We start from the raw sequence: 25,271 nt of genomic DNA on the forward strand, positions 1-25,271 counted from the left end.
AGCACTGACGAGCCAAGCGCTCACCCAAGTACCACACAGGGCCCATCGACGTCCTTAGCAGCAGCCGACTGGAGCTCCTAGGTCGAAGGACCTCAGCCACGAAAGGATGAGCGACAGCGTACTCCTCCAAGGGCCTAGGCACCCACTAGAAAAGCAAACGAAGGGTCATTCTTATGATCAGTTCTAAAGTAAAGATGGAAGACAAACAAATGCAAGGTGAAATACTCACGCCGTCCAGCTAAAGAGCTTTCACCTCCCGCCGACAGACGTCGTGGAAGGAACGCTGACTCCTCGTGCGACACATCACCCAATCCCTCACAACGAGATAGGCCTTCTCCACCGGCTCCGTCCTCTTGGGCGCGAGGCCCGGAAAGTAGGAGTAGACCCACGCCTGTAAAACGAGATAATCAACAACGATCTTTCGTGATTCGATAAGAAAAAGAAACGATCTTTCATGAAATGAAGTGAAGGTTCATACCTCCAACAGCAGTCCAGGGCCGACAGCAGTAGGAGAAGTCCCCTTCTCCATCAACTTCGGACGAACCATGGCCCTCATGAAGCGGATGAGGACCGCAAAACCAACAGTGACCCAGTCCCAACGGCCCAGGGAGCTCAGGTCAGAAAGAAAGGGAAGGAGCTTCGTTGAAATCCTTTCTCCCTTGTCTCCAAGGTAGATCAAAGACAGAAACCACCAGAGCCACAAACGGACTCTCTACTCTACAGTGCAGGGAGAAGGAGCCGTCTCCCTCCCCTCGATCACCACCACCGTCGGGGTCTTCCCCACGAAGTAGTCTCGAACGTAAGAAATAGGCACCAAACCAGGTACCACAGCCGCCTTCGGCGCCAAGTTCCAGCCGATCAACCTCCTAGCCTCAGCCGAATCAATCCTCATGGCTGTCTCCGACCACTCCACCACCTCAGTCCCACACGGCAGACCAGAAATCAGGTCGTAGTCCTCTAACGTGACCCCCACCTCACCAAAAGGCATGTGAAACGTGGAGGTCGTGTCCTAAAACCGGTCCAAGAAAGCTCGGACGAGACTGAGGCTAGCCCGAAGCTTCCTCCTCGCGATATCCCTCCAAGCCTGCACCAAAGCACCAAACTCTCCCCGCTCGATCATGGCTCGCTCCTCGGCCGACAGCCTCTCGTAGAACCCCATCGCCGTCGTATAGCCCGAGAACGATCTGATGTTCCCGGCCTCCTATGTTGATTTGAAACAAAAGCTTTCTTTAGCTCAGATGAAGAAGAAAAGGAAGGACAAACAGAAATGAAAGAAGATGAATGAAGAGTGATGAATTCGATTTACGAAGCTCTTCACCGTCCTGTAGGACAGGTGACCCTCCGCAGCCCAGAGCAGGTGCATACTGTCCCAGGTCTCAGCCCACGCATGTGCTCCTCTCAGCTGGAGACCACCCCATCCCACGTTAGCCCGTCTCGGGGCCTCCTCGTCCTCAACAACCTCCACCTCTAGGACCTCGTCCACGGCAACCGTCACCACAGCGGTGAAAGCTTCCTCCAACGCCTCCTCAAGCACCTGAGAAGGGTCAACAGCAGTGTCCACGTCCATGGGATCTCTCCCAGATGTAGAAGCCTCATCACCTGCAACATTAAAGTAAATTTAGGCCGCGTCAAGTGACGACAAGCCTTGATTAGGGGATTTTCGAGTTTTCGGAGCTCCGAAATCGCTCTTTTTTCGCCATCTTTGGCAAATTTTCCCACAAACCCGTCCGCTCATGTGGTAATTTGGGTCAAGTCAAGCCTAAGTTGAAGCCTAGTCATGGGTTCGAGTCGGAATTTCGACAGCATTTCGTTATAACGACGATTATGCCCTAGAAAGCGCCCGGAAAAAGCCATCACCAATCAAAATTCCGAGATGTTAGGAAGTTTACCCATCATACAAGGAGTCCAAATATCAAGTTTCGCCACAAATGGGCAATCCTAAGGCTATTTTCGAAGCGATTTACGGTTTAGCTGTGAAACCGTCTCAATTTCACTCAAATGCTCAAAACTCAACGAAAATTCGAAACAAACATATGGTTACGATCCTTATACTACCAATTAGTCATTTACAAAGCCAATTTTTCAAGGCAAAATCGTTTGGGGGAAAAGCCCCAAATTTTTGACTAATTAGGGTCGAAACCCTAACTTTGTCGATCCCATTCGATTAAATACGGAAGATAAATGCAAGATTAGTACACATACCTCAATTAGTCATGGCAAATGCAAGCTTTTGGATCAAATTTTGACGAAAATGGTTGAAATTTGAGAGAGAAATTGAGAGTTTGTGTTTCAAATAAATGAAATGAACCCTCTGTTTCATCGGGTTTTTACGCAGGAAAGACACGCCCAGGAATAGATGCAGCAGGTGCTGCGCCTCTTCCAAGGGACGCAGCTCTTGCTGCGCCTCTTCCTCATCTTCCCTTCATACGAATTTTCAAAAGTTCATTATGAGTTCGTTATTTCGTGGGCCCATCTTTGGTGCGCCTCTTCCTTGATGCCATATCATATATTTGATCCGTTTGACGTATATTCTCCGCCCGGACCCGCATTCTCAAGCCAACTGCAAACTGCCACATATTATTTTTATCCAAGACCTAGCTTGTCACAACGAGCGTTCCTTCTTTGACAGATGTTTCGACACACCTCTATTATGTTCCCCCAGCGAGAGTACACGGATAGACATTCCCTCTCGAGACATGGAGATCAGTTCCCGATTATGTTCCCCCAGCGAGAGTACACGGATAGACATTTCCTCTCGAGACATGGAGATCAATTCCCGATTATATTCCCCCAGCGAGAGTTCACGACAGACAGTCATTCTCTCTCGACACATGGAGATCAACATCGACCCCAAGCGCTTCCGAATTTTGTTTGAAGCTGACCACAAGCAGATTTCTCCCAGCAGTTCCAGACTATGTCCTGCTGTCTTCTCCCAATATCGCGTTTTGTTTCCCCTGGAGTTTCAAGGAATTTCAGGTATGGTCTCTTCTTATGGCTGGCGAGCCTTCTTACGTAGTCTAATGGACTTTAAACGACCCTCCCCGATAGTCGACAGACTCTAAAATGCTCCTGACGACAGTTCCTTGGCTCAGACCCCTTGAGCCGCCTCGCGTCGCCATAGTCGTCAGGTTGTAATCTTCGATTGACCTGATGGATATACTTTACCTTTTGCCTTGTCCAAGCCTCAGTCAAAGTGGGGGCTCTTTAGATACCTCATTTCTACACCTCCCGTAAGCCACCCGGTGATGATTGGGCCGCATGTTTGGTACGCGGAACGATTTCTGACAGTTCGTAAGTTTATCGTCAAGTGATCACTTAAACACTTATGTCTACTCATCTACGTGCCGATACGGTCGTTTTGGCAGTAATTAGAGTACATTTGGAGTCCGGGTCCAAAAAATCGTCTTCATTTTCTAAAACCGAGTCATAATGTTCTGGAATGTTCCGGATATTTCTATTCAATATTTCGCAATCTTTTAATCTTTGGCAAATAATTTCCCATAATATTCACACAAAATATTAAGGAAAACAAGATTAATCCGTTATTCCATAATAAAAACGCGGAAATCTTTCTTCCGCAGGAGGAAACCACTTGGTAAAGGACGCAGCAGGTGTTGCGCCTCTTCCAAGAGATACAGTGTCTGCTGCGCCTCTTCCCAAGTCCTTTTCTGCGTATTTTTTCGTATCTTTTCATATCTTTTCGAGATTCACTTCCAAAGCTTCTCCGAAAACCCTAACTTACTCCACGTGATTAGTATCAATAGAGACCTTCGGTCTCACATATTTCTCACGCGAGTGTCCGCCCTTCTCTTCTCCCTTTGCATTCTAGACCACGTTCTTACTTTTTGGCGTCTACGTGCTTGAACTTTTGACCACGTAAGCTCGGATCCTTCTGTGTACCAGCCTCATTTTGCATGACCGACCAATTTGACCAACTCCACCATAATCAAATTTAATCAATCTGTTTAATTTCCTCTTACGAGGGCACTTTCGTCTATATTCGAGTCGAGCATCACTAAACGTATACTTAGCTCATCTCGTTTCGTCAAACATGTAAGTCTGAGGGTGTTTAAATCCTATTTTATTTATTGTTCTTTACCTTTTGTAATCATAATGTAAGGTTTATGTCGAAAGTATTTCTAAAACCGATTTATAAAACCATGCTTTAAATCCTTTTTTACGAATTACCAGAAGATGACCGTCGAGAAAGGACGCAGCAACTGCTGCGCCTCTTCGAAGGGACGCAGCGCCTGTTGCGCCTCTTCGAAGGGACGCAGCGCCTGCTGCGCCTCTTCGAAGGGACGCAGCGCCTGCTGCGCCTCTTCGAAGGGACGCAGCACCTGCTGCGCCTCTTCGTTAGGCTGCCGCAGTTCCTGCTTTCTTTCTTCTTCCTTCGTCTTTTGTCAATTCGTTTCTTTTAATTCGTTTGTTCTTTGGTTCTTTGATATAATAGCATAATAATTCTAACATGTAATATATTATTCATAATGCATTGTTAATTAATTCGACTTAAAGCCCTTATAACCAATATTTACGGGTTTTCGTCGTTAAAGTCAATCCGGGTTTTAGAGATTCGATTCATTAATATTGAGTCTCTGGAATTTGATCTTTGACATAGTTGCATCTGTTATTCATCATCACCATCGTTAATTCGTCGCTAATAATCTGTTTAACCTAAATAATTTAGTTTGTTTAATTTGTTAATAATCCATTAATCTTGTATATAATTAGTCTTAATCGGTTTTATCCATGCTTATTGCTTTTATGACCATTAATCGCATGTAAATAACCTGCTAATCACTTTCATCCGAGTCAAATAATATTAATCAAGCATTAAATTCACCAACGAATATTAACGATTTGCAATTCCGGCTTCACAGCCAGAACTGAGCCAAGGAATGGACGCAACAACTGTTGCTCCTCTTCCAAGGGACGCAACTTTGCTGCGCCTGTTCCTGGTTGATTTATGTCTCTGAATTCCGTTGTTGCTTTGACCTAGTTTGTTAATTACGTATTTAATTAACTATTATTCGTATTATCACCTTAATTCATGTTCGTTAATTTATTTATTCTTTCTTAAATTATCCGTTTTAAATGTACTTTCGACATAAATCATTAATCCAACTAATGTAATTATTGTATTTTCTTTATTGTAATTTCATTATTGTATTTCTTGTATCGCTTGTATGCCTTCACATGTAATTGAACTTAAATCCCTACTTTGACCCAATTGTATGATTAAATTACGTGTCTATCGACTTAGTATTAATTCTTACATGCTAGCATTAAAACGTTGGATGTTGCGTTGCACTCATATAATCGACAATATATGGAGTATAGGCAATTTTCCCTAATCATTAGTAGAGGCCGCTATCGAGGCGGGCGGAATTAGGTGTTCGATCAAAAAAGCTTCCTAATACGTACCCTTACCCTTTACTCCAGATCTCTGTGAATATCCGTGTTCATTGGCATCCACGAGAGTCATTCTAGAAATAGAATGCTAAGGGTAATGAGTTCTTGGTGTTCATCTTGACATGGCACTACTTTGTGTCTTGACATGGCACGAGGTATTCGAACGGTTTCCAATTTTCCACAATAAATTGGTGGTGACTCCACAAATGCAAACGCTTGTTTCCAAAGCCCCCCCGTGGGCTCGCGTCCACACCTGGTAACAACCTCAATGCTAAGAACTATTAATATTATTGCTCTAAGGTGTCTATTATTGATGTGACCATAATTAGAGCATATTTAGTCCCCGAATTAGCCTTGTTCCCATGCTTTTTAGTGCATATTTGGGTCATTTATTGTCTTTAATCCTTTGTTTTGCATATTCTTTGAGGTTTTGTTTCCTTGGTAGGAAAGGAGTGCAAACCTTGCATTTTCATGGCAAAATAGTGCTAAATTGATTGAATTCAATGACCAAGCATCAAAGAGAAGACAAGATTAGAAGGCCTTTGTACATACTATAGTAGATGGGTAATGATGAAAAAAGATCCTTGCATCCCCGAGGAAATCCTCAAGGATTTTATGAAGGGAAAGGAAGAAAAGAAGAAAGGAAAAAGCTGTAAGACAATCCGAGCGGATTGCCCACAATCCGCCCGTCCAAGAGGTGCAATCTGAGCGTCTTCCCCAGCTGGACGCCTGTCCAGAAACACCACAATCCGCCCGTCCACCCCTCGAATCCGCTCGTCCAAGACGCCCACAATACGCCCGTCCCGTGCCCTGGACACTCGGATTGTGTGTCAGCCATTTCGTCTTCTACACGTTTCATGAAGGATGCGCATATTTTTCTAAGACCGGCGAAAAGGAGACCGGAGTCTGCATTGAGACCGGCGATTCCTCAAGGACTTAATCGTCATTTAAGCCCTTAGCAAACCCTAATTTATGTAACTAATCCCCACTATAAATACCCCATTAGGCTAATTAGATTATCATGTTCTTCTTAGCAATCTCTAGTGTAGTTTATATCAATCAAATCTCTCTTTAATCTTGTAATCAACATTTAATCAAGTTTTAATACAAATTTCATTTCCTTAATCTCTCTTTGGTTCATCTTTCATTTTGGGTAATTGAAGATTATTTGGGTTATTATTGGGAGATTGACAACCTTTCAATCAATCATCAAGTACTTCTATTATTCTTTGCTTTATTATTGGAATCATTAGTAGGTATAATTCTCTTAATCCTTTTTTAATTATTGTTAATTATCTTCATTTATTCATCATGTTTTACTCTGTTGGTGTGATTGACAACCTTGCTAGCATATTCAACATGATAATGAGTGAGTAGTTCCTTAGCTAGGGTTAATGGGTAATTAGGGGAAACCAACTTGGGGGATGATTCATGCTTAAATTAATATGTTTTCATAGTTTATTTGCTTGCTTGTTGTGATCTCAACTTATGCACATGTTATGTTTGATGAAATGCGAGCCTATGAATCCTTGCATTTTTTACCTATCACCTATCTTTTCAATGAGACTTGTAAGACATAAACCAACTCGAGTCTCATTAGACCATGCATATAGTTGAGTAGGGAAGATTAAGTCGACTTGTAGGTGTTGTACAATCTAATCGATTCGGCTCCGGAACCCAAACTTTCCTAGGATAATAATATATAAACCAACTCGATCCATCACAACAATAATTGCTTGCTTATAATTTGAGAATATGTTTGTATGATCAATTCCCATGAATCCCCTATGACCCCATGACACCCTAGTGCCTTTTATCAATTGTTTACACCCATTTTTAATCATCTTGCTTGTTTACTTTTATTGCTATTTCGTTTAGTGATCTTCTACTTCAAACTCCAAATTGTGATACCCTTAGACACCACTAGTTGCAATTGAAAATCTCATATCAATTCCCGTCCCTTGGGATCCGACCTTTACTTGCCTCTTTACTAATTGTAGAGTTGTTTGTGGAGTTATAAATTGTGTTTTGGTCTAGGTGCTCCTAACGACAAGTACCGAAAACTAAACCTCCAAGTGAGTCCGATCAATTATCTACTTGATTATCTAATCATTTGGAGAGTTTTGACTGATATTTGTGCATTAAGGTGTACAAAATCAAGGAAGACTCGTATCTATCTAAATTTTAATAGTAAATTATTAGGTGAAACAGTTTCACATTTTAAGAAGGTCGATTTGTATAAATTACATTTTTTATTAATAGAAATAAACAAATGCTCTTTTCCAAAAACAAAAAAAAAAAAAAAAAAAAAAAAAAGCCGTCTCAACTCGTGAGAACATCTTATTCTAAAATTGGTGGAATCTTAAACCCAAGTTCGTTGGTATATACTCCCTCCGTACCAGACCAAATGTAACACTTACTATAAATGGACCTACCACACCAAAAGTAACATTCCTTATTTGGCCCACAATATTACCAAGTTATCCTTATACCCATTTGATATTTACAAAAAATGTCATTACATACCCCACCTACCAACCCACAATTAAACCCACAATTACATACCTCACCTATTTTTTCCCTCTTTACCCTTACTTTTTCCACTTTTTCTTAAATACTCCATTTTTTCCTACGTTACCTTTGGTGTGATGCGGAGGGAGTATATAAAAAGTCGGACCTTTTCAAAATAGAGCTAGTCTTGCTTGTGACGGGCTAATTTCGTCACAAGCTTGTGACCTCTCACAAAAAGGGAGAAGGGACAAGGTGGGGCACCCCCCATGTGCTTCTCACTCACCTCTCAATGGGCATTTTGTGAGTGGAAACGGTATCCATCACAAGTTTGTGACGGATATCGTCCGTCTTCAATGAGATTTTGTGTTCAAAATAATGTGACATTTGGATTGAGAATTAGCCTTTCAAAAGGACATGCATGTGAATAAGAGCTTATGTCTCGTGACCTCCTAGGCTCCTACAACCACCAAATCCTCTCGAAAGACCCTAATTACTTGGCTATTGAATGTTGTCTTATGTTGATCATGCAAAATGTCGCAACATTATCCACAAAAAAGAGTGAATACTTGAACGAAGAAAAGAGCAAAATAATGAACCAGTTAATGCTTAGCTTAGGATGACCACAATTTGTGCCATATATAGGTTGAAAGCCATTTTGATTACGAAACAATAATTTTTTTTGGTTCAAATGAGTGTATTACGTTGTGGTAAAAATTGAATCGCCAACATTACAGTTGAAATAAAAGAGATCTTATTATTTAAGCTAGCTAACTCTTGTTCTTTTTTTTTGAGGAAAATATCAATTTATTAATAAATCGCCAAACGACACTTACAAGAGATGGGTATAATCGAAAACAACAAATCGAATAGAAGCCAAAGGACAAATTCCTCTCGTAAAACTGGGGATCTCAAAACATGATATGACAATTCGGCTCGTCCTTGTATCGCTCTCTTCATGGTAAAGGGATCCTTCGTTTGATTCATTGATGGAGAAAATTTACCTTTTATCGGCACCATAGATCGTCGGCGAATAACGCGTATCAATTGTAGAGTCGTATGACAAATCATCAACAAATCGCTCTTATCTATATTTCCAATAAAGCAAAACCCTAAAATAATATAAAGACAAAAAAAACTCCGAAATTGGAGACAGACAAACGGATCTCACCAAAAGGGAGACTTTTATTAATGGATTCATAAATTTTCATACTAATAATTGATAAATAAAACTTTTATGGGGCTTACCATCGATTAATAGTCGATGGAAGCCCCGAAACTGATTGTTGGAGACTAGGGTTTTTAGAGAGAAAAAGGGGTGAGAGAAAATAGAGATATTTGTTGGTAGCTAACTCTTGTTCTTGATTATGAAACAATATGCTTCAATGTGTTCATAACATTTGATCCAATCTAAATAATCAGGCAACTCATGAATTATAATTGACCCTAAAATTGCATGATTCACATAGTCACATATGATCCAATACCTAAATTCACATCAAATTGAATCGATCAAAATTACCCGGCGCAAAACTATTTGACATGCAATTGACCCAATCAGACCTATATAACCCATTTTAAACTAGTCCCAAAAATGACCTAATTTTAAATGGAAAAAAAAAACATGTTCCCAATATTTTATACCAAAATTTATCTAAACAACAAATACTCTCTTCATCATCTATTTTTATATTGCATACTTTTCAAAAATTCCTTCATACGGAGTATATATTTTAAAAAGTAAAACAATTTAAACGTAATAAAGGGATCGACAAATAACGAAAATTTTTATAAATGTGACGTACATGAACCCAATCAAAATTGATCGATACGCCTAAATCTGTCCGTTTTGAATGACTCGGCCCATACACATGCCACACTTGAATAGAAGACTTGAATTTGATCTGCAACTCAAAGTGCATCAACCCCATCTAATTCAACCCAAATGTTTAATGCTAAACAACGTTTATTATTATCTCTAAATAAATAAATAAAACATATGCGAAAATGACTTAAACACGAAATAACCAAAACGACTCGATTCAACCCAAAAATGACACAATCTTAATAAACCTGGCCGCCACCCAATTCAATTAACTCGCTTACTACGTAGATGCACCTATCCAACTAATCTAACTATGGCCAATCTTAGTTCCTCCACAACCAAAATGATCAATTTTGATACCCTTCAAAGAATAGGATCTCCTAAAAGGCTAGCCCAAATTCTCATTTAAGATGGATAATATTTTTTTTAAGTTTAAAACGGGTCAAATAAGTACCACTTTTATAGATAAAACATAAACAAAAAACTTGTCTTATTTATGCAAGTGGTGTGTATTTACCCTATTTTAATCTTAAGAGTCAGTTAACAATACTCTGTTTTACATATCAGTTTTCTAAAATAACTCCCTTTTATAATTTTTTTTAAAAAATTATTCCCTTAAGATGCATTTTTGTCAAAATTTACTCCAAACTTCAACTTAAGTCACTTATTCCGTTTATTTCTGCACTTACAGCGTTTCTGGCTTAGCCAATTTATACTTTGAAAGCTATAACAATTGATAATAAGCATAAAAACAGATGGAATAAGTCAACTAATTTGAAGTTTTGAAATAATTTTTGAGAAAAATGCATTTTAAAGGGGAGTAATTAAAAAAAATATAAAAACGAGTTATTTCAGAAAACTTGTATGCAAAAGAGCTAATCATCTTGAACTAAGGCCTAGATTTAGATTTTTGAGTAACACGGAGAGAAAAAAGCTAAACGCGTGGCACAAAAGCCCGTGAAAAGCAGTCGATTTTTGAGTTCACGGAAATTCCAAAAAAGAAGACAGCTCTTTGTTTCTAAATTTTGCTTCTCAAAATGAGAAAATTTAAAAGGGCAAAGAGGCGCTTAACCTGTGTTTCCTTTATTATTTTCTAGTTGCAAAAATCACAGTTTTCACAACCAAATATCAAAAGAAAAAACAACTTCCCATATCATTAGCTCTTTAGATACTTGACAAACCCATATTATCAATCTAACAAAATCAAACATTTTAAAAGATTCATTGCATACAAAAAAAGACAGAAAAAAAAATGGATTGTTTTGAGGCATTGCATTCAACGGGAGATGGAGAGAAAATAAAAGGAGTGTTAACACATGGAGGAAGATACGTGCAATACAATGTGCACGGCAGTTTATTTGAGGTTTCTTCCAAATATGCCCCTCCTATTCGCCCCATTGGTCGCGGTGCTTCTGGCCTCGTCTGGTATTTCCTCCTATTTCTTTCTTTCTTTCTTTTGGATTGCGGGGTATTTACTTATAGACCTGTCAAAATTTACCCGACTCAATCTAACCCATAAGGCAACAAGGCCATATTGGAAAGATATCCATAACATCCAGTGGCGGAGCTAGGGACTAGTAGGGTATTTACTTGCACACAGTGGCGTATCTAGAAATTGTAGACAGGGGATGCAAAAATCTAACAAACAAAATATCGAGTTAGTAGCGGTTTTTAGGTTCCGATAACGAGAGAGTGTATACGCATATAAAATTTGAAACTGAATCACTTGGTTTAGAAGAGTCATTTTTCTCTATTAACTAGAATAAAATTTATATACTCGGTTTAGAAGAGACATTTTTTTTACAACTGACCCGAAAAATTTAAAGCCAAATCATATAATAGGTGGAGTTGTACTTATACTTATATCGATGAGTTTTCTCATTAACCACATAGGAGCAGCGGATTGATCGACTTGAAATAAAATGACCGGACCTTATTTTGCTTAAAAATAATAGTATATATTAAAATATTATTTCTATTGAAGTCTTATAGATAAAGGAGTATTTAAAGAACGCTAATAAAATTATGAGTATAACATAAAAATCTTCATTTGCATCTCTAATACATTAAATTTATGATATGTCAAAATATCATTTTGTTGCATTAATTCCACTTTTATGACTCGTAGACTAGTAGCCAAAGATGAAAAATATGGTTAATGCATATTGACTGTACTTAATGCATTACATGATCACAAAATTGGATATTAATTTATTAAAAAGTTAAATGGATATTAATGCATTACATGATCACAAAATTGGATATTAATTTATTAAAAAGTTAAATGGTGTTATGAGGAGTCGAACCCCTGACGTTTGGGCAGCAAGGTAAGACTCCAACCATTGAGACACAACAATCAGAATGAAATAATATGAAACTAATAGCTATATGTTTCTAAAATAATGGGGGATGCAGCCGCACCCACTGCACCCCCCGTAGATACGCCTCTGCTTGCACAAATTCTCATTGAAGACGGACATATCCGTCACAAGCTGAAGACGGATCAAGTAATACCCAAGTGGGTAAATAAGACAAAAGCAGAATGCTACTTCCTAGGCAATTTGCTTTTGTCTTATCTAGCCACTTGGGTATTACTTGACCCGTCTTCAGCTTATGACAGATATGTCCGTCTTCAATAAGACTTGCTGATTTACTTGTGCCATGCACAATGAAAAAATTGAAAATTTATAAACTAAGACAATTGTCGAGTAAGACGGTCTCGACTCTTAACTGTAGTATTGTTTATTTAGTGAGTTTGTTTTTTCATTCAGTAGGCTGCCTTACATTTTGTTTATTGGACCGTTCAGTTACAAACTAACATGAATGAAATGGGCTGCCTATAAGGTTACTTCTGACTTCTGAATGTTATATAAGTATACATCAATAGACATTCAGGTCGGTTTAATTTGGGTTGTAGGTCAACTTGTATACTATGTTTGAGTGGAGGTCGAGTCATTTGACTCGTGTCAGTTTTGCTTGGTCTATTGAAAACCTTGTTTTTTTTAGACCTGCCTAACACGTATATCACATAAGGTTTATAACAGATCATTTTGAACTGGGTTCATTTAGATTTATTTCAGAAGTTATTTTAGTTTATATTAAGGGGGCGTTTGGTTCGGGGGCTTTAAGAAAGGGAAAGAGAATCAAATGGGACGATTCCATTCGAATTACATTTTATTTTAGATCAGTACGTCTGGGTTATTAAACTACTCGTAAATAATATTGACATATCTGTGTGAAGAAACATTGACTATTTATGTTAAATTAAAGTTCACTCACTTACTTTCCTATGAATATATGAAATATTTGAAGTTCCATAAATTTGAGACATCTCAAGATTAAGGCCAAATCAATTATAAGGTCGATTAGAGTCGATTTTTTGCATCTTGTAGTATTGGTTCAAGTTTAGTTGGATTAGAGTCGATTTGGGTGTCAGGCTGTTGTAACAGTGTATTGATCTGGGAATTTTTAGTTGCTTTCTCGACTCCGGTTCTATTTTGCTAGTACTGCCTTCGTCCCAACATTGTTGACCTTTTATACGGAGTATCTTCTAAGCACATTTTGATCAAAATTATTAACAAGGAATAATGGTGTTAATTTATATACTCAGTGCTGCTGTAAACTCTGAGACACACCAGGAGGTAGCTATCAAGAAAATTGGCAATGCATTCGACAATATCGTTGATGCAAAAAGGACACTCAGGGAGATCAAACTTCTTCGCCATATGAACCATGAAAATGTGAGCCTCATTTCTTCATATAATAACTGCATCTTTTTCTGCATTCTGCTGTTTATTCTGCAATCGTTGCACTTTCCGCTGTCCAGATGACTCTTGGAGTGATTGTATTCATATCAGAATTCTTTCAGTTATTCTTGGTTTTATTGCAGATTATTGCCATTAAGGATATCATAAGACCACCAAAGAAGGAAGCTTTCAATGATGTATACATTGTTTATGAATTGATGGACACTGATCTTCATCAGATAATCCGCTCTAACCAACCTTTAACTGATGACCATTGTCAGGTTTGTCATTTCTCATCCATGCGATTATTTTGCCCTTTTAACTTGAGACCATTTTTAAGAGACTCTTTTGAAAATGATATGTTTTTGAATCTTGCAGTACTTCTTATATCAGCTTTTACGGGGACTAAAGTACGTGCACTCAGCAAAGGTCTTGCACCGTGATCTAAAGCCTAGCAATTTGCTGCTAAATGCAAACTGTGATCTCAAGATTGGAGACTTTGGCTTGGCTCGGACCACCACTGAAACCGATTTCATGACTGAATATGTTGTAACTCGCTGGTATCGAGCCCCTGAATTGCTCCTGAACTGCTCTGAATACACTGCTGCTATTGATGTTTGGTCAGTTGGCTGTATTTTTGGTGAAATGATGACAAGAGAGCCCCTCTTCCCGGGCAAAGATTATGTTCACCAGCTCAGGCTTATCACTGAGGTATGAATCCCTAGGCTTAGCTTCTTCCACGGTTAGTTTGGTGAGGGTTGGATTATTGGGTAAAACCGTAAAATAGTGTGTGTGTGTGAGACGGTCTGGTTTGGGAATTTGTATTGAACTTGTTTCGGTAAAGAGTCTGACAGAGATTTTATGTTGGGTACAAAAGCTAATAGGTTCACCAGATGAAACCAGCTTAGGATTCCTGAGAAGTAACCATGCCAGGAGGTATGTCAAACAACTCCCAAAGTACCCGAAACAGCAATTCTCGGCAAGGTTTCCTAACATGACCCCAGATGCCACTGATTTACTTGAAAAGATGCTACTCTTTGATCCCAACAAACGTATAACAGGTACGAAATATGTTCACTGGTTAACTTGGATTATGCATTCGTCTGTTGATTAATCCTCTTTGTATGAAATGAAACTCAATTTACAGTGGACGAGGCTCTTTGCCACCCCTACTTATCTTCTCTCCATGACATCAACGATGAGCCTGCCTGCCCGACACCTTTCCTTGTAGATTTCGAGCAGTCATCCTTGACCGAAGAGATTGTCAAAGAGCTTATTTGGAAGGAATCGGTCAAGTTCAACCCAGACCCGTCTCATTAAGTGGAATGACCCGACAAATTGCTTTGCTTGATAATTCATTCCAGATTCCAGATTGGTCAAATGAAGTTGGATCATGTATTTAACTTGGGTTATTGTTCGTTGAACGAAATAGGAGAATAAGTGAAATGGGAATTATATAGCTAGGATTTTGGGTTATGTAATAACCATGATCTCTACATATAGAATATTTACAATGAGTTATTTTCTTCTATTTTGTATAATTTGTGCCATACCGTTTTACTCTGTATAATTTATATATTTATATAAACCTGTACACTTGTTGATCTGTGCTTTGCATTATTCAATTTTCTCATGCTGCTACTTCTTCTACAAGATTTCACATATTGACTGCAGAGTGTTCGTGTTAAACAAGAACAACCAAGTGAACCAACAGATTTGAGATAACAGTTTAACAGACTGTGGCTTATTCGATTTTGCAGTAAGACAACAATACAGAATTGACAATTTTTGTTACTTGTAATAAAATTGTGAAGGTTAGACAATAATAGAGATTGCAGCTGAAATAAGATGCAAATTAAGAACAACAAGCAATACAATGATTTTGAATATTTATCTTATTGGTTTGTTTAAGTAACCTATTCCGACTACATAAACCCCTGATTGTGCTTAAGACTCGAAAGTACTCCGTTTTCAAAGTGATGTTCTAATCACAAATGAACTGAAAAAACAAAGTTTAAGATCTAACAATGAGATCAAAGAACATAAGACAAAACCGCGGTAGCACTGACTATGATTATCATTGAAGACTTTTACTTTAATTTTTGCATAAAGAAAATCAAATAAAATAAAGTTCAGAAAATTTGAAGTTCTTAAATGTTTTTTTTTTTTTTTTTTTTGTAAATACGCAAAAGTCTTACATTACAGTAATATGGCTATTAAAGCCATACTCAAGTACTACAATGTAAAACCGAACAAGAAACAACAGAGAATGATAGGTCCTTATACAACTGCTCATGAAAATCAGCTCCCAAAACACTACAAAACACCCAGTAAAGTGACAACGAAAAGCCCGAATAGAATAACTCCGACCGAGACCCTTGATCCAATAAAAGACCAGACAACAAAAAACTTAAAAAGAGCCAGCAAAGGAGACCCTCGGACGATCCATGACACACGGAAAACAACCCGACAACACACATGCAAGCACCGAAACAGGAGACCGACCGACTCCAAAACCCAACAGGACACAGACAACAATCCGATTAGCGGGGGAGGGGGCGAGGGAGAGGGGAACGCCAAGTCGGACAATCAGACCCATAAAAAACTAACAACGGACTACAACACAGTCCGACCGCGAACCCAAGGGAGGTGGGGGAAGTGGGGGGATCACCTCCCTGACAACCGATCAGACCCATAGTAGCTTCAACAGACCAACCGTGGAGCCTAGGATGATGGGGGGAAATGGGGGGATCACCACCCTAGTTGCATGCACGGAAAAGGAGAACTAGATAGACGATCAGTTCCGAGGTGCTGCACCGTGGAAGGAGAATCATGACGACAGGAACACTGAAGAAATAACCGACGGCAGGCTCAAAACACAAAACATTTAACAAGAAAAACGAACATTGGATCAAGGATTGAATCAGAAAATTCTAGAAAATGTTGTTCTTCGGAATGTAAGAAAATTTTCTATTTGAAGATGCTTTTGGGTTGTTTTAGCGTAACCCAATAGGTCTCTCTTGTGACGGTCACAATTTGTGACGGGCCAAATGTGACCACTTTATGATAAAATGTAACCACACATAAAAATGGGTATATAGTACAGATAGAAGAATTTGTGAAAGTTTTTGTGTGTCTTTCATTCATACGTCGTTCCCCTTTTATACAATATTCACAGGCTACAAAATAGGAATGGCAGCTAACCAAATCCCGAGAAATAAGGCCTAAAACAAGCTAGTTACGATATGCTAAATATTTACGAGATATACAAAATAATACTTAATATTATGCTAATATTTACAAGCATAATATCTTTGATATTATGCCTAATACCCACCTCAAGTTGGAGCATGAGAATTGGCAATGCCCAACTTGCCCAACAATCGGTGAAACTGAGAACGTCCGAGAGCTTTGGTAAGGATATCCGCAAGCTGAGTTGAAGTCGTAACATAAGATGGTGCAATGGTTTTCCGAATAATCTCGTCACGAACAAAATGACAATCAACCTCGATATGTTTCGTACGCTCATGGAACACAAGATTATTGGAGATATGAATAGCGGCTTGGTTATCACAATGGAGAGGTACAGTGGAAGAATGTTCAAAACCCAAGCTTCGAAGCAATCCCTTAAGCCAAAGAATTTCATAAGTTGCAGAGGCCATGACACGATACTCAGACTCGGCGGATTATCGAGACACAGTGGCTTGTTTCTTTGTCTTCCAAGAAATCGGGGAACCACCAAGAAAAACAAAATAGGCAGACACAGAGCGACGAGTAATAGGGCAACTATCATAGTCAGCATCGCAATAAGCTTCGAGTGTCATAGACGTATCGGCTCGTAGCAAAATACCTTGCCCCGGATTTCCTTTCAGATATCGTACCACACGAATAACGGCGTCCCAATGTGTTTGAGACGGAGATTGCATGAATTGAGAAAGAATATGAACGGCATAGGTAATCTCAGGACGAGTAAGAGTGAGAAAAATAAGCCTGCCAACTAAACGACGATACTTCGTGGGTTCAGAAAATAATGGTTCCACTTGTAAAGCAAGCTCATGTTTTTCTTCCATGGGAACGGAAGCAGGTTTATTTAGAACCAAGAAGGCCAGTTTCAGTAAATAAATCAAGAGTATACTTGCGTTGACACAAAAAAATGCCTCTGGAATTACGAGCCACCTCAAGACCCAAGAAATATTTCAGCTTTCCCAAGTCTTTCATACGAAAGCATTGGCTTAAATAAGTTTTAAAATGTTGAATAGCAACACCGTTATTCCCAGCAATAACCAAGTCGTCAACATAAACGAGAATATTGATAAAAATATCATCCTTGCGATAAACAAATAAAGAATGATCACAAGGACTATATGAAAAACCATAATCACATAAAGCAGTGGCGAGTTTAGCATACCAGCATCGAGGTGATTGTCGAAGACCATATAAGGACTTATGAAGACGGCATACTTTTCCTTGCAAACCATGACTGAAACCAGGTGGAAGTCGCATGTACACTTCCTCTTCCAAATCCCCGTGAAGGAAAGCATTTTGAACATCCATTTGATTGAGCTCCCAATTATTGATGGCTACAACTGTAAGAAATGTACGAACCGTTACCATCTTTACCGTGGGTGCAAATGTTTCGGCAAAATCAATGCCTTCCTGCTGATGATTTCCAAACACAACCAATCGAGCTTTATATCGCTCAATCGTCCCATCCGACTGTCGCTTGATTTTATAAACTCACATACATCCAATAGCGGTCTTATGTGACGGCGAATCCACAATAGACCACGTATTATTAGCCTCAAGAGCAGCGATTTCTTCCTCCATGGCTTGTTTCCATTTCGGATTTCGAATAGCTTCTTTAAAAGAAGTGGGTTCCGTATCATTGGAGATAGCTGCAATAAACTTTTGATGGGCAATCGAAAAATTCGTACAAGTAATATAATTAGCTATGGGATAAGAAGTACCTGTGACACGCTTGGTAGTGGGTGACGGGCTTGACGGAACCAAAGTAGTGTTAATGTGTTTCTGTAACTTGTCCCAGCTTATAAAATCTTTATGACGAGAGTTGTCAAATTTTATTCTCTTCCCTTTACCCATTTCGTCGCTGTCATCAGTACCCGAACCATTCATGCTAGAATTATCAATATTTGCGGTGGAAGTACTCCCATTACCCTCTGCATTAAGAGAACTTTCAGGAGAAGTATTCGGTTGTTCACTCGACGGCGGGTCCGACTGGTTATCAAGGGACGAACTAGTGACAAGGGAGTGAACAATGTCATGTGTCGAATTGGACTTCCCACCCCCCCCCCCTACCGAGGACCCTGCTCCGACTGGTTTGAGGCGGTTTCGGCTTCAACCCGTGGGTTACCAGTCCTGTAATACTACGGTTTTATGAGTCTCTGGGTACTCTATCGAGTAGGCCTTACTCTGTCGAGTAAGGGTGTGTTGCGTTTTAAAAGTAGTTTCTGACCTGTTGGGTACTCGATCGAGTAACCTTGATCCTCGATCGAGTAAGGGGGCACTCGATCGAGTACCTCAGCTACTCGATCGAGTAGCCGGTTTACGGGGGATGTTTTGTCGGGTTTTGTTAAATGATGCGAGATAAGTATAAAAGGTTGTCCGTCACTTTTCTTAGTTTCTTTTATCTTTTCTAAAACCTAAGTGAGGAGAAAAGGAGTTACGTAGTTTGTCTGTCATCGCATCATTAGCAAATCCCGGAGCTAGAGGTGTCGGATTTCATCGTTCTTTGCATCTTTGTGATCCTTGCGTCGAGGGTAAGATCTATGTATCGAATTTGTTATATTTAATTAAATTTCGTTAAACCCTAATTTTGGGAATTGGGGATTTGTGGTAGTTTTGTGTAATTAGTGATTATGTGATTATATGCTAGGAAGAGGATTCGTATAAGAGGAATTTTAATACAGCTGTTGAGACCGTCTGATTGTGTTGCTGTTCCAGGTAGGATTTCCTACTCAGTATTAGTCCCATAATGGGATGATTGTTGATGTGTTGAGATTGATTGTTTGATATAGTAATTGTATTGTGACGGTTGTGATTGTGATTGTGATTGTTGTCTATGGTTCTCGAGGCGTGTCCTCTACCGAGTGAGGTCACTTGCGGGAGTGGCTTCACGCCCTAGTTTCGCCTTTCGTGGAACCCGCCACGGAAAGGGATGTGCACATTAATGGACAGGGTTATCGCTCATTATGAGGAGCGGGGATTTGGTGGGTACGGCTGCGGTCCCCCATCAGGCGGTGGTCCGGTGGACGATCGGTGATTGAGATTGTTGGTGTTGGTGTGGTTGTGTGTGTGTGACGGTTAAGCTGTCTGTTTATCTTATTGTTGATATATTGAATTGTGTGATTAGTCTCGACCCCGTTTAAATATTTTAAAAATGTGGTGATCCATTCGGGGTGGTGAGCTGATTTTGTGTGTATATCTTGGATACGCGTGGGATCTAGTGGGGATGGAGTCATCACATATCGAGTCTTTAGTCTTCCTCCGTGTTTGTTAAGACAGTTCCATTCAAAGTGGTTTATAGTTCGAGATCGTTGTATTTTGCTTTGCAGATTGGTTTTGTTATGTAATCACTTAAACTTATTTAATAAAGTACGTTTCCTTATTGTCTTATGATTATCATTGCCTCGGGTAACCGAGATGGTAGTATCCTTATACCTGAGTGGTCCTGGTAAGGCACTTGGAGTATGGGGGTGTTATAAGTCCCTTCCCCCATATTTAAAACAGGTCCCTCCTCGGCAATAAACAACGAGCCACCATCCGGTTCCGCAAAAGGGTCGTCAGGACTGTTTTCCTAGCTAAGCTCAGGAGAAGCAAAGGGGAATTGATTTTCTATAAAACGAACATCACGGGATTGGAAATAATCTCCCGTCTCAAGATCATATAAGTGCCAACCTTTTTTGCCAAAAGGATACCCAAGAAAAATACAACGACGACTGCGGGAATCAAATTTGTCACGGGCATAAATATTCTTAGCATAGCATAAACACCCGAACACACGCATTAAACTCATGTCAGGGAGTTTGCCAAAAACTAATTCATAGGGTGTCTTATTGAGCACAATTCGAGAAGGGGTTCGATTAATTAAATGAGCCGTTGTGAGCACACATTCACCCCAAAAATCAATAGGCAAAGAACTTTGAAAACGGAGGGCGCGAGCTACATTCAAGATGTGCTGATGTTTTATTTCGACTCGGGCATTTTGTTGGGGTGTTTTAACCATTGAAGTCTGAAAAATAATACCATGCTCTCGAAAATAAGGAAGAAGACCTCGAAATTCCGTCCCGTTATCACTCCTAACAATTTTCACATAGCCTTTAAATTGTCGGGCAATTAGCGAAAAAAAATTACGCATAAGAGTAGGTACTTTGTCCTTAGTCCTCATTAAATAAACCCAAACACAATGGGAAAAATCATCCACAATAGAAAGAAAAAACCGGGAATCACAAGCACGATTAGGATGATACAGTCCCCAAACATCACAATGAATTAAATCAAATAAACAATCAGCCTTATTATCACTCAACGGAAAAGGAGTACGAGTTTGTTTGGCTCGAAAACAAATATCACAATTCGAAAAATCAGAATGTAAACTAAAAGAAGGAAGGTGCTTCATAACCCGAGTAGACGGATGTCCCAAACGTTGATGCCACAACTCATCAGTATCTTGACCAGAAACAACATTAACACGACTACACGAGTAGGTTCCGTCATAGTCAGGTAGAAAAGCCCATTCGAAGAATTACCCACTCCAATCGTCGTCAAGACATGGTCCTGTATCAAACATTTAGACTTAGTAAATTGGACACTCAAGTCTTGTGTGGACAAAAGCTGAGAGACAGACAGGAGGTTACAAGTAAAGGACGGAACCAGCAAAACATTGTAAAGAAATAATTTATCATTGAGCCGAACCGTCCCGGCTTGCATAGCCGAGACACTTGCACCAGTAGGTAAGCCAATAGAAATAGGAGCAATATTGACACGGGATGTAAATAACTTTTCATCATAACAAACATATGTGGAAGCACCCGTATCAATTATCCAAGTAGAAGAGGGCTTACCAGTTAAACGGATCATGTTAATAACAACAGTGGGCTCACCAGAAATTGCATTTGCTTTGGCAGAGAAGGTGGAAGAAGATGTCTCCCCTGTTTTGGGAACATGCCGCGGATGACCAACGGGGAACCCGTGTGTAATACTACGGATTTTCTTTGGTGACTACTCGACCGAGTAGAGCCTACTCGGCCGAGTAGTGCTGTTGTTGTGAGTTGTTTTGGTTCTGCCGATGAATACTCGGCCGAGTATAGTGAATACTCGACTGAGTAGCGGATACTCGGCCGAGTATAACTTTACTCGACCGAGTATTCGGTCTGGCGAGTGTTATTTTGACGGTTTGATTAGGGAGTGTTTAAGATTATTTTTATATCCCGCGTCAGTTTTTAAAACATCATTTCAACTTCATCATTTCTACGTTAACCTTAATCTCTCCCTAATCACTCCCTAATCATCCCATAACTTTGTTGTGTGTGAAATCTTCGGAGTTCTTGCGTATAATTCCTCATCCTACTGTTGGTAAGTTCTATTTCTATGTTATTCGTATTCGTTAGGGTTCTTGTACATTTACCGAATTGGGAATATGGGGGTTGTGCAATGTGTAATTGTGTATATGATTATGGTATATGAGAAGACTTCGTAGAGGAGCCTTTCTGATTGTTCGAGTTCATTCCACTGTTGATTGCTAAGGTATGGTTTCCCTACTCAGTTTACTGTTCTTTGTAAGACATGTTTGTTGTGATTATTGTTATCTGTTGATCATCGGAGTATGGAGATTATTGTGGCGATGTTGGTGTGAGTGTATTGAGATGGCTGTGATGTCATGTGATTGTGATTGTGGTGGAGTCACTTGCGGGAGTGGCTTCACACCCTAGTTCGCCCTCCGTGGAACCCGCCACGGGAGGGGATGTGCACATTAAGGGACAGGGATTGTTGTCGCTCGTTGAGGAGCTGGACTAGGTGGGGATCGGCTGCGGTCACCCACTGGCGGCGAGGATTACCTGTTGCGATGGGTAATCTGGCAGGGCTACACACTTCGGTGTGTAGTCGGTTACTGTGTGAGAATGGATGATTGGGAATTGGTGATGATCAGTTGATTACTTCGTTTGTTTGTCTTAATATTTGAGTAATACTGACCCCGTTGTTGTTTGTGGAATCTGCGGTGATCCATTCGGGGATGGTGAGCAGGCTTGACAGGTATTGCTAGTGTGAGCTTAGGGACAGTCATGGGAGTATTGTCATCACCAGTCATAGCATCACCGTCTGAGTCTTAGTTTGATTTATTTTATTGTCAGACATTGGAGATGTATTTTGTTAAATTAGTGTTTGGATTTGGATGTTGTAAACTTTATACCTTGCAGTACTTTAATAAATGTGCTCAGTTCAGTCGCTTTTGATATGTACTAACCTCGGGCAACCGAGATGGTAACACACTTTCATGGTAGGGTGGTCCTGGTAAGGCACCTTGGTATGAGGGGGTGTTACACCGTGTTTCTCCCAGCAGCGACTAACGGTGTGACCGTCTTTATTGCAATGTGTGCATTTGAAACGAGGACGTAAAGCCCCCTTGGTTTTCGCCTGCTGTCCCCTGCCTCCACCAGTGACCGCACAAGCCATTGAGGAAACAGAATCCTCTCGAGCCTGGGCAATAGCACGGATATTTTCTTCCTGAGCAAGCCGAGAATATACAACATATATATCTGGCAACGGAGGAGACCCGAGTATGCTTGATCGAACCGTAGCATAAATCGGATCAAGCCCCATAAGGAAGCCTCGTACCTGCTCTATCTCCCTGCGTTTGCGAATAATTCCGTGCAAATCGCAATTTGAGCAACAGTCACAAACGGGCAAGACATCATAATCATTGATATCGTCCCATAATGATTTCATTCGACCAAAATAATCCATCAAAGACTCACCGGGCTTTTGTTTGCACTCGGCAAGATCGCTTTGAAGTTGATAAATCTTGATGTCGTTTGCCACCGAGAAACGCTTTCGAATATCCTCCCAAAGATCAAAAGCAGTTTCACGATAAGAAATCGACGGACGAATACTAAAATCGATCGTATTAAAAATCCATGCGATAATTGTGTAATTAACAGCCACCCAATCCTCATGTTCTTTCGGATTGGAAGGCTTGTGCTTGAGAGTGCCATCGATAAATCCAAGCTTTCGCTTGGCCCCTAACGCGACACGAAAGCCCTTTGCCCACTCAGCATAGGTTTTCGGACCGGTTAATTGAACGTGTGTTATGCGTGCCCCCGTTCCATCCTGGTTCGAGAGAGCATAAACGGGATTAACAGTGTGACTAGTACTATTCCCTTCACCACCAATCGACTTATCGTCAACCATTGTGAAAGATCAAAAAAAAGAGAAAAAAATCGCAAGAACAACCTTGCTCACGATACCATATAGTAAAATGAAGAACAGATAGAAGAATTTGTGAAAGTTTTTGTGTGTCTTTCATTCATACGTCGTTCCCCTTTTATACAATATTCACAGGCTACAAAATAGGAATGGCAGCTAACCAAATCCCGAGAAATAAGGCCTAAAACGAGCTAGTTACGATATGCTAAATATTTACGAGATATACAAAATAATACTTAATATTATGCTAATATTTACAAGCATAATATCTTTGATATTATGCCTAATAGGGTACTATTACAAAATGGTCACATTTTCTCAAAAAATGGTGACATCTGGCCCGTCGTAAGCTTGTGACGGAATAGTACCCGTTAGCGTAACCTAAGATGTTTATGGTTGTTTTAGGTTAAAATATACTTCTAATCAGTTAATAATTTAAAAAATTAATTGGTTTGAGTTAGATAAACCAAATGTAGGTTATTCTTCAACCTAAGAGTTATGAATTTACACAATTGCATGAGTTAGATAAACAAAAGTTTTATTTGGTTTGCACTTTGCACCATTCCTTTTATATTTAAATCGAAGATGAGTAGAACTATAAAGGCAACACAAAATCTTCCTCCTGATGTTTAACGCTAATTCAAACTCTAGCTCTTGTTTCTTTGCAACTCGTTAACTTTTGACCTTTAAAAAGTACATATCGGAAAAGAAGATACTCAACGTCTTGAACTCGATATCTTAATTAATTAAGCTAGATTAAGCCTTTACTAGTAGTTATCTAGGCCTTTGGGATTCGGAAATCGAAAACCTTTATATTAAGAATGGCTCCAAAACAACACACAATGTATATCAAAGGGCAAGCAATGTTAGATCACAAAATCTCATTGAAGACGGACGATATCCGTCACAAGCTTGTGACGGAGACCGTTTCCTCTCACAAAATGCCCATTAAGAGGTGAGTGGGAAGCACATGGGGGTGCCCCACCTTGTCCCATCTCCCTTTTTGTGAGAGGTCACAAGCTTGTCCGTCACAAGCAAGACTAGCTGCTACCTTTCCACTTCTTGGGAGAGAGAATCAGATATCAGAGAAAGACTATACTAGGGCTAGAAGAATTGGAACTCATTTTTGCTGCTAATTATGCAGGAAATCACTAGATCTATAAGCCTGGAGATTTGATTTTGTTTCCGGTGGCCAGTTATGCGGCAATACCTATTGCTTTCGAGAATTGCATCCACCAACTGCTGTCTCGCAGTATTTTACCATACTCCTTGAATACATCCGTCTCAACAAATACACAACACAAGAGGTGTCGATAATACATACCCCAAAAAATTCAGGA

The 25,271-nt window shown here is 39.8% G+C and overlaps 1 protein-coding gene across 1 annotated transcript; it reads left to right on the forward strand.

Moving 5' to 3' along the window:
• Positions 1–10,864: 10,864 nt before the first annotated feature.
• Positions 10,865–15,097, forward strand: LOC141638218 (mitogen-activated protein kinase 4-like). Its single transcript, XM_074447631.1, has 6 exons — positions 10,865–11,170; positions 13,356–13,485; positions 13,635–13,772; positions 13,870–14,202; positions 14,369–14,552; positions 14,639–15,097. The coding sequence occupies exons 1-6, from the start codon at positions 10,998–11,000 to the stop codon at positions 14,809–14,811; spliced, it is 1,131 nt and encodes a 376-aa protein (XP_074303732.1). The 5' UTR covers positions 10,865–10,997; the 3' UTR covers positions 14,812–15,097.
• Positions 15,098–25,271: the final 10,174 nt, after the last annotated feature.

This window comes from Silene latifolia, unplaced genomic scaffold, assembly GCF_048544455.1.
Source record: "Silene latifolia isolate original U9 population unplaced genomic scaffold, ASM4854445v1 scaffold_20.1, whole genome shotgun sequence".
Taxonomy (NCBI): domain Eukaryota; kingdom Viridiplantae; phylum Streptophyta; class Magnoliopsida; order Caryophyllales; family Caryophyllaceae; genus Silene; species Silene latifolia.